Source organism: Triticum urartu, chromosome 2A (assembly GCF_056163025.1).
Source record: "Triticum urartu cultivar PI428250 chromosome 2A, HENAU_Tu73, whole genome shotgun sequence".
Taxonomy (NCBI): domain Eukaryota; kingdom Viridiplantae; phylum Streptophyta; class Magnoliopsida; order Poales; family Poaceae; genus Triticum; species Triticum urartu.
The window spans coordinates 131,552,491-131,568,724 of NC_141874.1; the positions used below are offsets into that span (position 1 = coordinate 131,552,491).

The following is a 16,234-nucleotide window of genomic DNA, read 5'->3' on the forward strand; positions in this document are numbered from 1 at the left end:
CTTTTGCACCATGCCGATGTACTCCTATGTCAGTATAATAGGACTTATGTTTCTTTTGGGCCTATGTCCCGGTGAATCTCCATACAAGTAATGCATGAGTCATCACCAAGATCACTTGTGTCATAATTGGGAGATAGGAAAACTCTTGGTTGGTCAATGGAATTTGATGGTGAATTTACTCCTACCCCCCTCCTAGAATTAAGGTACCATTGTCTGAATGCTCATCTTAGTTCATATTTGAATTATTTAGACAACATGATTTATGTTACCTTTCTTTCATGACAAAACCTTCTAGTTTAGCCACGTAAAACATTCTTAATGAAGTCAAAATTAAAACATGCCATGATGATAACACAAACATCATCAATTGCTTAGTCGATACAAGAGAAGAGATGTCATTACGATCAATATATTCTTTCTTTATTACACGCCTCGCTACAAGTCTTCGTTTGAACCTTTTGAGATTTTCCTCATGAGTCATGTTTGATTTTCCAAAGCCATTTGCACCCTACCATTTTAACTCGTTTAGAAAACTCTATTAAGTTCCATACATCAGTAGAGCCCATAGTCTTCATTCTACATGACAAAAGACCACTAACATTTAATGCAGAGGCTCAACACTAGGTGTTGTATTTGGGATTTCATAGTCCTCGTTCCACATGATGAATATGAAAAAAGATTTCATGGATATTTAGTACGTAAGATCGCTTCTCCTCAACATTTGTGTTCCTAGGCTCCGGCTCCCATGAGCACATTATTTTTGTAGAACATATATCATGCTCCAGAGTGTAATGTCTTAACAAGTACATATTTTTATTCTAATCCGCATTACTATTGGATAGAAAATGGAGAAGAACTTAACAAAGCATGGCACATGATTATAACATCATTGATCAGAATTATAATCATAAGCCACATGGTACATTAGTGCCATGATTGACATAGATTTGCAAAGTTGCCACTTTAGAACTAATGTGTGCTTCACTTGTCATAAGGGAGCAAGTATACATAGTCATTGGTTAAAACCAGATCAGTCTCGGAATCCCGGTTACCAGACATTTCGACAATGGTAAAACAAGACCAGCAAAGCCACCCGGATGTGCCGACAAATCCCGATAGGAGCTGCACATATCTCGTTCTCAGGGCACACCGGATTGTCCAAGATTCCAGTAGGCCAGCCCAGAGTTGCCCCTGGTGGCCACCGGCGGCTGACAAGTTGGACCAACACTCAGAGGAGCACTGGCCCGGGGGTTTAAAATAAAGATGACCCTTGAGTCTGCAGAACCCAAGGGAAAAAGGCTTAGGTAGCAAACCAAGGTTGGGCCTTGCTGGAGGAGTTTTATTCAAGGCGAACTGTCAAGGGGTTCCCATTATAACCCAACCGCGTAAGGAACGCAAAATCAAGGAACATAACACCGGTATGACGGAAACTAGGGCGGCAAGAGTGGAACAAAACACCAGGCATAAGGCCGAGCCTTCCACCCTTTACCAAGTATATAGATGCATTAAAGTAAACAAGATATAATAATAATGATATCCCAAACGATAACCATGTTCCAACATGGAACAAACTTCATCTTCACCTGCAACTAGCAACGCTGTAAGAGGGGCTGAGCAAAGCGGTAACATAGCCAAACAACGGTTTGCTAGGAAAGGTGGGTTAGAGGCTTGACATGGCAATATGGGAGGCATGATATAGCAAGTGGTAGGTATCGCGGCATAGCAAAAGAGCGAGCAACTAGCAAGCAAAGATAGAAGTGATTTCGAGGGTATGGTCATCTTGCCTGAGATCCCGCAAGGAAGAAGAACGAGTCCATGAAGAAGACAAACGGACGTAGTCGAACGAATCCTCACAAACGCGACGTTATCGGAACTAACCTGAAGAAGCAACACCGGAAAGAAGCAAACAACCCTCACATAAGCATGGCATGATGCACAACCAAGTATGATGCATGTCCGGTTTAATGAAGCATGGCATGGCAAAGTGAACAAACAACACTACAAATTAAGTGGAGCTCAATATGCAACGAGTTGCATATTGACGGAACACCACATTCACGTTATTTAGTTCGATCTCGTTTATGTACCCAACAATATTAAATGTTGATTAACATGGCAAGAGGTGAAGCAAATGAAAACTACCTATCTAGGCAAGTTTAAATGAGGCCGGAACAACAAACAACAAGTCTAGAAAATCCTCATGTGCATATTAATGGATTTGGTACTGTTCTGCCCTAAACACAATTTTAGGGTTGTTAAACATGCAAAGTGATGCCACCATGTTAAACTAGGCAATTTTCTACCCCATTGACATATAAAGTTTATTAAATTTGAAGCTACGGTTATTTAGTTATGAATTAAAGTATTTTAGCATGGCAATTAAGCAAATACATGCAAACAACAGTTTAAACATTTCAAACATGCATGAAAGTTGGATATTGTGAAACTAGATAAAATTCTAGTCAAGTTACATATATAAATTGTTTTAATCCGATGCACCATTTGTGAGTTATTAAATGCATGATCTAGGGGGACTATTCTGTAAAATTGCCAAACACTGGATAAATAGGAAATTCGTCCAGAACTGAAAAAAAACGTGTCGGGCCGGATCTGTTCTCACCATGGGCCTCATGGGCCGGTGGTGGAGCTGGGCTGGACGCGGAGTGGAGAGGGAGGATGGCGCTGGGCCTTGGCGCAGCTGCGGTTGCGGCCTGGGCCGGTTAGCGGGGCCCACGCGGCCCATGTGCGCGCGAGCGGCCGAGGAGGTTTGCGAGCTGGGCGCTCGTCCTCCTCGCGCACGGGAAAACAGCGGCGACGGCTGTAGGTGGGCGGCGGCAGGGGAGCGACTCCGGCGAGCGGAGGACACTGGGAATGGAGCGCGGGTGGCCGAATCTGGCGCTTCTCAGCCGGATCTGGCCGCGGCGGCGGGGCACGGAGAGCTAGGGGAGGCGTGGCGCGGAACCTGCAGGAAAGAGAGAGAGCTTGAGATCAGAGAGAGAAAGAGAGACGGAAGAAAAGGAAGGGAGCAGGGAGCGGCGGCTAGCCTGGTGGTCGTCGGCGGGAGCAAGTCCGATGAGGCGGGGTTCTAGCGAGGCGGCGGCGATGCTCGGGAGCTAGGCGGCGCGAACAAGGAGGTGATGGGACGTGCGGCGGTGCAGGACGCGGGCGCCTCGGGCCTAGATCGGCCCGGGGCGGGCCTCGGATGGGCCTGGCAGGGCCACGGCGAAGTGGGGCGCGGGGATGACGCGTGGCGCCTTCCTGTTGGCTGTGGGCGTCTGCGTGGTGGCGGCTGGCCACTAGGACGGCGCCAAGTGGCGGAGGCGATGTGGCCGGGCACGGAAAATGAAGCAGAGGGGAGAGGTGGCGGCGGCTGAGGGTTAGGGTTAGGGGTAGGTGGATTGGGTCTAGGTTGCCCAAAATGGCAAGATGGGGTCTATATATAGGGAAGGTTTAGGGTTAGGGGGATTAGGAGGGGTTTTTGGACCCTCGGATCGAGATCGATCGGTTTCGGACGCGAGGAGGGGTTTTAGATGGGCTGTCGGTGGGGACAGTGGGCTGTGTAGAGAGGAGGTGGTCTGCGAGGAAAGAGGAGGAATGCAACCCGGCACGGTTTCCGGAGACTGAAAACGTCCGACGAAAAGACCGGCTACTATTGCCGCTATAGTTTAATGGTTGGGCTATCAAACGAGCTCTGAATGCGCTGAAACTTGGCAGGCGGTCTACTGACAACATAACAACTCCGCACGCCAACTATCATCTCATTCCGAGAACATTTCCCGGCCACTTATAAAATAATATTTCGGACATGCCGCGGGCACGTGCGACTGTGGTTGGGCTCAGAACGGACAACGGAGAGGACGGGGAGACCTGGACGGATGCAAGTTTTGAAAACATGACGATGCAATGCGGATGATGACATGGCAAGATGCAACACGCAAACGAATGACATGGCAACAACAACGAATAACTGGAAGACACATGGCGCAACGGTCTCGGGGCGTTACATCAACACTCTAGCCAGATTGATTTCATGCTCTCAAGAAGAGAAGATAGGCGTGCGTGCCTAGACAAGGTGATACCTGGAGAGAGTGTTGTCCCTCAGCATAAGCTTGTGATTGCTGATTTCCACTTTCGGTTTCGTGTCCAGCGGGATAAGCGTGCCACAGTCGCTAGAACAAAGTGGTGGAAGCTCAAGGGGGAGGTAGCTCATGCGTTCAAGGAGAGGGTCATTAAGGAGGGCCCTTGGGAGGAAGGAGGGGATACGGACAATATGTGGATGGAGATGGCGACTTGCATTCGTAAGGTGGCCTATGCGAGTAATAACAGGTCAATTGTGTTAACAAAGCTATTGACACTATTAATGTTGTGGAAAATAGACCAAGATTAAACATGGGATGTTTGTCTTATAAGTTTTGCGGTTCATCTTGCTAAAGGCTTACCACTGACCCTTCTATGGTTATGTTGTCAGGCATAGGTCCAGAGATCCTTTTGATTGCAGTCAAATAAACCAATTCCCATAAAGTATTATGCTTTTCATTTCAAGATATGGTACTGTAAGTACTGAGGTTCAGTGACATTTCTTTTGTCATTGTAATACTTTATTTTGGTCTGTTATTTCTATTGAGAGTTGGCCTATGATGTTTGCTTGTTAACCTTATGCTAAAGGGGTAGAATGTTAAAACTGATCTCCTGGTATAGCAAACTGAGAGAAAGTGGGGGAGAAATGTCTCTTCCCCTACGCACATGTGTGATCCTGGCACCCAAAACCAAAATTGGTTTCAGTCCCTTAGCGTCTCTGGCGCGCATGCACAAACACGTTTTATGGGTTAAACCCCCTATACTCCTAACTACCGATCCTAAAACATAGCTAAGGAGGTTTGAATGGTCATATGCCCCACCAGCCAACAAAGATGGTAGTGTTGGCGACGCCCTACATGACTGTCAGTCTTGCTGCTTCCTCTTCCCTAAAAATCTCAACTCCTTCTCGTGAGTGCCCGATCTCTGATTATGTTTTAGGTGTTCTAATCATGAGATTAAGATCCAAGCACATCAATTCATGTCTCTCATATTGTTTACTTCATTTTTTTGGCTGTCCAGTGGCAATCAGCACCTTGAAAATGTGGTTAACCAACAGTTACTTGTACTACTTTGTATAATGAAGATGGAACAATAGGTCATTTGTTCTTGCAAATGATATATAACGAACAATTACTTCTCACCAGGATAAGAATATCTACAAAAGGTTTACTAGGATAGCCTCATCTCCAAAATAATTGAGCACAAATCCTCTAGGTGGAATAACTATAATATATTCAGAGCTTTGCACTAACAAATGTTGCCTCCATCTTGAACTGTTTCTAGTCTAAGTATCTACTTGTACATAGCTTTAGAATGATGACGTATAAAAAGGGCAGAAGAACATCACTTTGTGATGAGACACCAAAAGCGTGATATCCGTGGATATGCTCCGGAATAAACCATGAACTGGGAACTGGTTAGGCTTCAGGGCCATCCTTTATATGGGAGGGAATATATATTTGGAGTATTATCTTAAAGGAAAAAATATATATTATGTCAATTGAGCGGTTCTGCATGTTTATATGGTACACTGTTTTCTTTTTCAAGGCTTGTTGGTACCGTGCTTGCAGAACTACATTTTGCAGTTTTGGATATATTCTTTTTTTAGAAATATGTTCTTCTGTGGGCAGTAGCAACTAGCAAATATTCCTGGTTGGTTTTGGTTTGGTAGTTCAACATGAATTCCATTCTTCTTTTCATTTTGGTTTTCGTCATGCTCACTATAAATATTGAATATCTCCCCCCAAAGCATCACCACAAAAAAGAAAGAAGGAAAATTGGAGCCCTTAGGGCTCTATCCATTAATTAAGAAAAAAATTGAATTACCCAATTAATCAGTGGAAAACCGGGCCACTATTGAACACCCATATATAACAATTTAGTTGGAAGTAAGTTGCCTGAAAATTGAATTTGGATCAGTGTTGGGAAGAAAGAAGAAGGCGCAACATAGCATCAAGGTCGCCGCCGACAGCATTGGGGCGAGCATAGCGAGTACGCTCGCCCTGGGGACATCGGCAAGGCCTTGACCAGGAACGAGCCATAGCCCTGGCGACTTCGAAGGTTAACGGTTCGGGGTGCGGGAGGGGAGGGGAGGGGATGCAGGTTCATTGGATATAAAAAAATAATCTGATGGTCACCTACTTAGAGGGATGGCGGGGAGGTGGCCCATCACGACGACGAGGCTGACACGGGCGGCCATGGGTCATTTGGGGAAAACGATGAACAGTGGCGGGCGCCGGGCGGGAGGTGGTGGTAGAAGGCCGTCTGATCTTTCGCTTTAGAGTCTAGATCGGACGGTCCAGGAAAAATCGACTGGCCCAACTTTTCGTCCAGTGCCACTATCCAGCCCCCATCTGTAATCCATGTTGGATTGAACGGGATAAAATACCACTCGGTGAGGGGAGAGTGCCCCTCACGCGAAGCTTATAACGCCATAAAATATTCTGGACCCGTTCCTCTCTCGGAAGGAATAGGATCATCCGGCAGCCCACCACTGAAGCACCTAAGAAACTGTCGGATTTCATTTCGAAGGAAACACCCACACCCACCCCACCGGAGACTAGTCTAGAGTGAGCTTGAGAAAACATGAAAATAATCAAGGCGAGGCGAGGCGAGGCCGCCACATAACTCCGAGGCCAACAAGAAGAGAAGATCCTGTGGAATCTCCCTCTCGTCGCCCCTCCTTTACGTGCGAACGCGACTATACAATTCAATTCAATTCGAGCAGTGCAGTGCCCCCGTTCTGCTGGGGAACAAAAGTCGCTGCTGCACCCACGGTTTCCCTGCGGGAATATGCTCCTTGTGTGATCCGGATTCCAGTCACCACTCTTTCTCTATCCGTCCTCCCAGGACCAATGACCGCTCCTCTCTCTCATCCCCGCCACACAAAATCGCTACGTCCACACCCTACTTCGTCCCCTCTAACTTGGGTTTCCAACCAGGCACTCAATAAATAAATAAATAATCTAAGTTCAATGTTTTTCTAGACGGTGCATAAGCCTTCAACAGTTTCTGTTTTTCCCTAACTAGTGCATAAGCCTTTGCCAGTTTGCGCATCAGAGTGCCCATAAAAATTCCTACTATTTTTTGTGAAAATTTTATAATGTAACTGTAACTGTAAGGTTAAACATCTAAATACCGAAGTTTTACAAAAATCTTCAGTACAAGCATGTCAGGCGCACTTGTACAAAATGATCCGCCCATAGGCTCAAAGTTGCTATGTATTTCAATAGAGCCCGCAAAGTTTCAAACAATTTTTACGAAAATTGTATGGTGTAAACATGAGGTTGAATAGTTAAATATCGAAGTTTGTGGGACTCAATTGCACGAAATGATCCGCCAATATGCCCAGAGTTGCTCCTCAATACCTAAACAACGCTACTCGTAAAAATTTCAAACTACTTTGTGGAAAATTTATAGTCTGGACACAAGGTATAAATTTAAATACTGACGCGTTATGAAACCTACTACTTGTCTGGTTCGGCCTACCGATAAGCTCAAAGTAGCTTCTTTGTACGCGGACAATGGTGGTCAAATTTCAGATGATTTCGAGTGAATTCTCTGTGCGAATACAAGGTTCAGATTCTAAACATCGGGATTTCATGGAGATAGTATCTTCCATTTTCATGCGACATGCATACATAAATATTTGAATTGGTATTTTTAAAATCAAATTCAAATTCAATCAAAGTATTATGAAATCGTTTTTTTAGGGTAAAAAATTGATTGTACAAAATTTAACTCTTGAGAGACAAACGAGGTACAAAGTGATATTAAATTTTAAGCTAGTGAGCAGACAGAAGGTTCTCAGCCACCGGGTGCCCATAGCGCGGCCTCACGCACACCGCCCCACGCCTCACGCCCCTTGCCACGCTTAGCATATGCCGGTAAATATTCCAAGAACGTCCCCGTCCTCTTCCTCCCCAACCGCTTACCTCACTAACCACGTACGTACGGTAGCCGCGCCTATATTACCAGCACTCGTCGCCGCTTCACCCCTCATTAATCCATCAACACCACCGCTTGCCCCCCTTCATGTTGTTGCATTGCCCTCGGGGAGACGAGGTCATTAGTTGATCACCAGCAGTCGATCGGTTGGGGATCAATCGAGCAGAAGGCAGTCGGTGATCTCTTGATTGATTTGGACGCCATGAAATTCGGAAAGTGGCTCAAGCGGCAGATCGAGCAGAGCCTCCCGGCGTGGAAGGACGAGTTCCTGAGCTACAACGAGCTCAAGCCCGTCATCGGCGCCGTCTCGCCGGCCGAGTTCGTCGCCCGCCTCGACGTTGAGATCGAGAAGATCAACGCCTTCTTCATCGAGCAGGAGGAGTTCTTCATCATCACACACCGGGTACGTATATGCGCTGATCACTGTCCAGACCCGATGGCTTCGCTTGCCCTGCGAATTTCTCTGACGGTCTGTGCGTTCTTGGTGGTGTGTGTGCGAGCAGGAGTTGCAGGGGGCGATCAGGAGCGCGCTGGAGAGGAAGCCGGCGGTGCCGGCGTCGGCGCACGAGGCGGAGATCGCGGCGATCCGGAGGGAGATCGTCAACTTCCACGGCGAGATGGTGCTGCTGCTCAACTACAGCAGCGTCAACTACATCGGCCTGGCCAAGATCCTCAAGAAGTACGACAAGCGCACGGGCGCCGGGATCCGGCTCGCCGTGATCGAGACCGTGCTGGTGCAGCCCTTCTTCACGGCGGAGGCGGTGTCCCTGATGGTGAGGGAGTGCGAGGCCATGATGGAGGCGGTGTTCCCCACGGCGCCCGGCGAGGGGCAGGCGGCGGCGCGGCGGGACCGCGAGGCCCTGGTCGCCGCGGAGCAGAGGATCTTCCGCAACACCGTGTCGGCGCTCCTGGCCATGCAGGACGTGCGCAGCGGCAGCTCCACGCGCGGCCGCCACTCGCTGCCGCCGCTCAACCTGCCGGACTCGGACTGGCTCCGCTCCTTCTAGCCGCCGCCCCCCATTCCCCGTCCAATGGCCCCCGCCGGCCTCTTCTTGGTGGTCTCCCCAGCCACCACAGCCACAGCCCACAGATATGTAATTGGCTATCTGTAGTTTCTAACTTCTTTTTTGTCTCCTTTTCTTTTTACCACATGCTGGTGTAAGAATTAAGATGGTAACAAGATGTGAGCATACAAATTCATACTCCTGTGCATTATGCTCCTAAATCTTTGTCGGGACACTGACCGAGCGTCAAATCTAGTTGAGTTTCTGCTTAAATATGGTTGAGTGCGTCGTAGAAAATTAAATCTAATTCAAACTGCCATGATGCCCAAGAAAAATTATGGTTCTAATTTTCTAAGAAACAGATTAGCAATTCTTTCATCTCTGGCTCCTGATGAGTCCAGAGGCCAAGGCAAAACGTCCAACAGAAATCGATCGTTCCCCAACGGTTATACTGTTTCAGAATTTTCAGACCAATCACGAGTTAATCCATTAGTCTGAAGGTGATATTGCTATGTGACTGGATCAAGCAAATCGACACCGAGGGCTCATATGTTTAGAGAAACAATTCCGTCAGACTCGAGCTACGCAAGATGATTCCTTCGCCGAAACGAATATACCTTTGATATTGTAGCGAAGCGGCCAAAAGACCGCATCAAAAGCGACGAAGATAAACTATTTATTGTCAATGTGCACAGCCTGCTGTTTTGGTTGGGGATTCACCAACTCGTTGTCATAAAAATTGTTGCAGCGAGTAAGAACAAGTTTCATAGTCCGCGCCGTTCTCTTTGTTTTTATCGATTCTTTCTTCCTCTCATGTTGGAAGAGTGTAGGTATATTCCCGCTCCAGGATCGATGGCAGGTAGGGGCAAAGGAAGATGTACTAAACTGCTAGACATTCCTACAAAATGCTACAACTCAGACAATGAGATAACAAGTTGTGTCTGTTTTTATTTTTAGATAATGGATGAAAAATGGTCCATGCATTAGAATGCACAAAGCAAAAATAAAAATAAAATTACATGAGGCATAAAATTAATTCCTGCACAAGAAAGAAGAAGCATGTCCTGAAAGTACTCAACTCTGAAAAACCGCCTCCGGTGCACGCCGCGGCAATCAGCTCAAGCCAGTTGAACCCTGATGTTCTCTCTCTTCTTTTGTGTGTGTGTGTGTGCGGGGGGGGGGGGGGGGGGGGGGGGGGGGGGGGGGGGGGAACCCCTGATCTTCTTCATTGTCCTGCTGGTCACTCCTTCATGTTTTGCAGTATGGGTATTCTTAACATGAAGAAGCTACATTGCTTAACAATTAACACTTCAACAGCGAGCGAGCAAATCATTCAGTGGCAAGAGATCAGGGCAAAAACGTTGGACGTTGATAGCTGGTGTGATATGACTATATGATCCGGCCTTGCTGTTTTCAGAATCTTCAGATCACACCAGTCAGAAGCGTTTTTGACACTACAGAATGATAATGAACAAACCGCTCGCCGCACAGGGTTTATGTGATTAGAGAAATATTTCTGTCAAACTCGACCCACGCAAGCGCAAGATGATTCCTTTGACCGAACGAATATGCCGTAATAATGTCGCGAAGGGGCCATAAGACGACATCAATGGTCGTTAACAGTGTCTGTTTTCAAGATTGCCCTCCTACTAAGAACCTAAGACTATTATACGAGGCTTTGCCGGTTTTCATTACAAAATGGTTGCGATGAGTAATCAGAGGTTATGATAATACATAAATACTCCTCACGCACAGCACGCATCTGGCATCTCCTCTGTTCCTCTCGTTGGAAGATGAGAGGAATATCCTTGTTCTAGATTGATGGCACATGATGATGAAGTGAAGTAAAGCCCACGTATTTGCCGAAGGACGAACACAGGATATCCCTCGGAAATGCCAAAACTCCAACAAGGAGAACGCCAAGTTGCATCTACATACAGGTCCACATACATTTGAAAGGGACGCAGAGAGTTGATGGATGGCAGTTTTATACGAGGAAAACTGTCGGTGAGAGTGAGACGGCGCCAGGCACAGCAGGCCCCGGCGATTAGTCTTTGCTTATTACTACTCCCTAGACGATGACAGCAGATGCATCGCACAATGCCACCTCCCTTTTTGAATTTGTTTCTCTAGAGAAGGGATTAAAATGGTGGCGCCACCACATACGAAGCAGATTTTGGTGAAAATTAGTCGTAAACTGAAGATTTTTAAAGAATACAATTCTGACAAGACTTTCTGAGATACCTGAAATTTTGGAAATTTGCCCCAATCCAAAATTTTAAACCTTGAAAAGGGGGCGCAAAACATGCCAACATCTGTGGAAAGTGATGGAGATAATGGGTTCTTCCCCGCAAAAGAGAGAGAGAGAGAGAGATGATGGGTTCTTACATCACTGGATAAGCATCCCGACCCAGCAAAAACCAGGCATAAGTAAAGAAAAATGGAAAGAAAAAGATAAGCAGTTCCTAGAGCTTGCATTGGTTAATTTGAATTTCTAACTTAGACAGTTCTTTGTGTTATTTTCCTCTATTTTCTCTATGCCATTGTAGCACACTTGATTATTATTTTACAGATAATTACCGTGGAACAATTGTTCTACTGTCCAGGGCTTAAAAAGGGACCCTAGTAGATAGTGACCATTTATTGTGGGGCATGGCAATTGCGAACAGTTTTTATGTTAGATTCTTGGAAAAAAAATCTTATTTTGTTCGTGAATACGCACGAAGCGTATCATTGCACTGATGGAGGGTAGAAAATACAAAAGTGGTGATCCCCGTTATGCGTACTCTAGAAGGCGCATATGAGGGCGCGTTCGAGTAGTAGAGGAGGGGTTGCTCATCCCCTTACAGTTTGGTTGTCAGGTTACATGAATGATTGTGTTAAGCCTTCTAGCACCGATTTCCGCCCGGTACGAGCTTCCTTCCGGATGGTTGTTTGCGCCAGCTGGGTATGCAATGTTGGGAAACATATTAGAAAAAAATCATCCTACGATCAGCCAGAAACACTATGAAGATGCAATAACGGTTTAGATAGAATCGTTACGAACTCCGAGTTGCAATGAAAAAAGACAAGTCGGAGTAGTTCGTACTTGAATTCCCTCGAACCATTCACGAACAGAAGACCGAGGAGGCTCCAAAACTTGTGTCTACAAGAGCCAAATCCTCATTGGTATCAGAGCAAAGTCGATTTGAAGTTGCGCTTGCCCCGGGGTGGCGATCGTACTTGCGCCTCGAGGCAGGCGATATAGTCGCTGGGTGGTGCAGCGACGAGGAGGGAGACGGCGGGCTGTCGTTGGCAAGACGGTGGAAGATTATTTTTGATGGGAGCGGTGGTGTCGAGGTGCAGTGCCGGAAAGTCATCAAGATCGTCGTTCGCAGGAGTTAGAGTCAAGGAGTCGTGCGGGTTAGCACGGTCGGTCGATCGTCGTCGTGTCAGCATCGTCTTGTCCAAGTGTTCGTTTCTATGAGGAGGCGTTGAAGATGAAGCGTGTCCAGGTCGTCTATGTGTCTCGACGGGAGAATCAAATTCAACTATGTGGGGGCGGTAAACTAGTGAAGATGAGTTTCTTCAATGAGAAAGAAAAGCAATAAAGAGAAAAAAGAAAAGCAATAAAGAGAGAGAAAATAAGGGCACAGCATGCGCCTTTGGCTATTAGTTTTTTATGCGCGTGTGTTCATCGTGTCTTGATGTGATCAATGCTGAAGGTGAAAGAATATATAGATTGGAGGGAGGGGGTATAAACCGAAAATTCATTCTTACCATTCGGTTATTTTGTAAATTCAGTAAGCAAAGATGCAAACCGAGAAAGACACCCCAAAACAGGAAACCGAAAATTCGGTTGATCCTTTTTGGTTTGGTAATTGCCTAATTGGTTTATACTGTATTTGCGAAATGTGTCACCAAATTAGCTGTGTGGCTAGCTTCCTTTGGGGCCGCGCTCTATATAGACTAGCTATCCACCTCCTCGTACATGGCTGGGCGAGGTTGGACTAAAAATGTGCCAACAGACTAGATTAAACCTCCAATTCAAGCGCCCCGATGTCTTGCTGCCAGCCGAGACCAAAGGAACCCTCGCTGAAGGGGCAGTCAGAGATGGCCGGCCCATATGCACGGGATGCCACAACCGTGATTTTTTTACGTTTTCTTTCTTCCGTTTTTGCTTTGTTTTTTTATTTTTTTGTATACATATAAATATTACAAAAAAAATCTACAAAAAACATTTGAAAAATGTTGATCAAGCATTTGAAAAATGTTAAGGGCGTATAGAGAAAATACTTATCATGTATACAAAAAACAAAGTGTATCTTTTTTTATCATATATTAAAAAAATGTAAATCAAGGCATTTAAAAAATTGTTGAATAAGTATTTGAAAAATGTTAAATGTGTATAAAAAATTATGAAAAAATTGATCATGTATATAAAAATGTTAATTAAGCATTTGAAAAATGCTGAACATATATTTGAAAAATATTAATCAAATATTTAAAAATATATTAAATGTGTACAGTAAAAATGTTGACCATGTTTTAAAAACTGATGACAAAAGTTGATCATGCATATAAAAATATTAATCAAGCATTTAAAAAATAAAATATGTATGTGGCACGCCACATCTTTTTCTCAAAACTGACTCCCTGGCCCTTCGATCCCCATCGAATCGCAACGCTCATCCTCTGTTTTTTCTCAGCGTTGATTGGATCCCTCCTCTCCTTCCCCACCCCACATCGCAGGTGCGTCCGTTCTCGACGGCCGTTTCCGCCGGCTATGCATGTCACCGGCTGCCGTCAACGTGCACCTCCGGCCGCCTCCTGTACCGGATCTGCAGCTGTGTCGCCGGATCTCCGCCTCCCGCGCTGCCCCACGAGCTCCTGCTCCACGAGGCGCCAACGTTCTGGAGGAGTACGCCATGAGGGCCGAGGTGGGCGCCGAGGATGCGGGCGGTGGCGCCCAGCCGGCCTCGTCATCTGGCGCCATGTTTGATGGGATCCTTGGGGCTCGCCTCGAGCTGGTGTGCTTTTACAGGTGTTGTCCTGGGTTCTCATGCTTCTCCACATTCTTACTTATTGTTTTGTATTTCTTCAGGAATTGGAGCGTGTGGTAGTTTTAGCTGGATAATACTCTGAGTGGTTTGCAAGCTCAATGGGAACGTCCAACAAGTAAGAAGCCATCACTTGATTTGTACGTACATTGATGTGTGCACAGTGCAAACCGGGTGTAAACTCTGGATTTTGACGACGATGACAATAAGTTGGCAGGTTCATTCAGGTAGGAGATGAGAAGATGTTCAGGTCCGTGAAGTTGCAGAGACTTGGGTGAAAGTTTAGGACGATGGAGGAGACGCGTCGAGTCCTATATGTGTGCAGGCATACCAACCTGAGATTGGCCATGCTGTTGGATTGGGCCGAAAAATAGGCAAGATTGTTATCATATTACTTTCATTTTTACAAATGCACCTACAAAATACAACGGGTTAATTTTTTTAAGCATCGTATGCTTACTTATGAAGACTTTTTGACTTGAAAAACAAGTTATTGCAATTATGCCCTGCGGTAATATATATATATATATATATATATATATATATATATATATATATATATATATATATAGTGTTACTATTCATCACCCAGGGTGCAGAATAGGTTATTCTTCATCCGAGGTAATTTTACGATCATTTCATAATTAAATTACGTTTCGAATTCAAATAGTTACATTCCTATTGATTCACTACATAAAATTTGACGTAAGAAAAATAAAAATATAGATCATAAGACAAGAAAATTTGTTGTTTATGTGTATTAGACTATGTTTTTACATAACATAAAATATTTTTTACGGCGATTATATATTTTCTTATGGTCCCTTTTTGCGTCGGAAATAAGACAAAACTTACGGAACGTAAAATTATGATGCATTGATGGTAAAATAGAGGGGGGTGAAGAATAGTAAACTATTCCTCACCCAGGGTGACGAATAACGCGACCATATATATATATATATATATATATATATATATATATATATATATATATATATATATATATATAAGCATGATAATTTACATCTAGAACACTGCGATAACTTTTTGATCTGGAAAAAAAGTTGTTTAAACATACCCAGTAATTTTTAAATAGCATGGTTTTTAAAGCAATACAGACCTGATAACTTACATCCAGAACATCATGTTAACATTCGACGTAGTTTTTTTTTTCAAATATACCCCGATAATTTTTCTATAAATAACATGATAATATAAGTACTGCATAACCGATAACTTACATACGAACACCATAATAACTTTTAGACCGTAGTAACTTACATAAAAACTCCTGATAACTTATGTAAAAATAGCACGGTAATATACAAATTGTATACCCCAGGTAAATTATGTGAAAATAGCACGGTAATACCTGATAACTTACGTACAAACACCATGATATCTTTAATCAAGCGAAATTTTTTGTTGAAAAAACAATCTCTCAGTAACTTATGTGAAAATAGCACGGTAATATACAAACCACATACCTAATAACTTACGTACGAACATTGCGGTAACTATGACCAAGAGGGAAAAATTGTTGAAAACATACCTCCGGGGAACTTATGTGAATAACACGATAATATACGAACCGCATACCCGATAACTTACGCAGAAACACCATGATAAGTTTGGCCAAGGAGGAGAAAAATTAGTGAAAACCATACCCCAATAACTTAAGTGAAAATAGCACGATAATATACAAACCACATACCCGATAACTTACGTACGAACACCGCGGTAACTATGACCAAGTAGAAAAAATTGTTGAAAACATACCCCCGAGTAACTTATGTGAATAGCACGGTAATATACAAACCGCATACCCTATAACTTACGCAGAAACACCACGATAAGTTTGGCCAAGGAGGAGAAAAATTAGTGAAAAACATACCCCAATAACTTAAGTGAAAATAGCACGGTAATATACAAACCACATACCCGATAACTAACGTACGAACACCGCGGTAACTATGACAAAGAGGGAAAAATTGTTGTAAACATGCCCTGGGGTAACTTATGTGAATAGCAAGGTAATATACGAACCACATACCCGATAACTTACGAAGAAACACCACAATAAGTTTGACCAAGGAGGAGAAAAATTAGTGAAAAATATACCCCAATAACTTAAGTGAAAATAGCACGGTAATATGCGAACCGCAT

The 16,234-nt window shown here is 44.5% G+C and overlaps 1 protein-coding gene across 1 annotated transcript; it reads left to right on the forward strand.

Moving 5' to 3' along the window:
• Positions 1–6,263: 6,263 nt before the first annotated feature.
• LOC125536313 (SPX domain-containing protein 6) lies at positions 6,264–9,225 on the forward strand. Its single transcript, XM_048699507.2, has 2 exons — positions 6,264–8,428; positions 8,529–9,225. The coding sequence occupies exons 1-2, from the start codon at positions 8,228–8,230 to the stop codon at positions 9,030–9,032; spliced, it is 705 nt and encodes a 234-aa protein (XP_048555464.1). The 5' UTR covers positions 6,264–8,227; the 3' UTR covers positions 9,033–9,225.
• The last annotated feature ends 7,009 nt before the right edge of the window (positions 9,226–16,234 follow it).

Coding starts and splice junctions, on each gene's coding strand:
- LOC125536313 (XM_048699507.2), top strand. CDS start 8,228: ATGAAATTCGGAAAGTGGCTCAAGCGGCAGATCGAGCAGAGCCTCCCG. Junction 8,429..8,528: donor TCTTCATCATCACACACCGG/GTACGTATATGC, acceptor GTGTGCGAGCAG/GAGTTGCAGGGGGCGATCAG.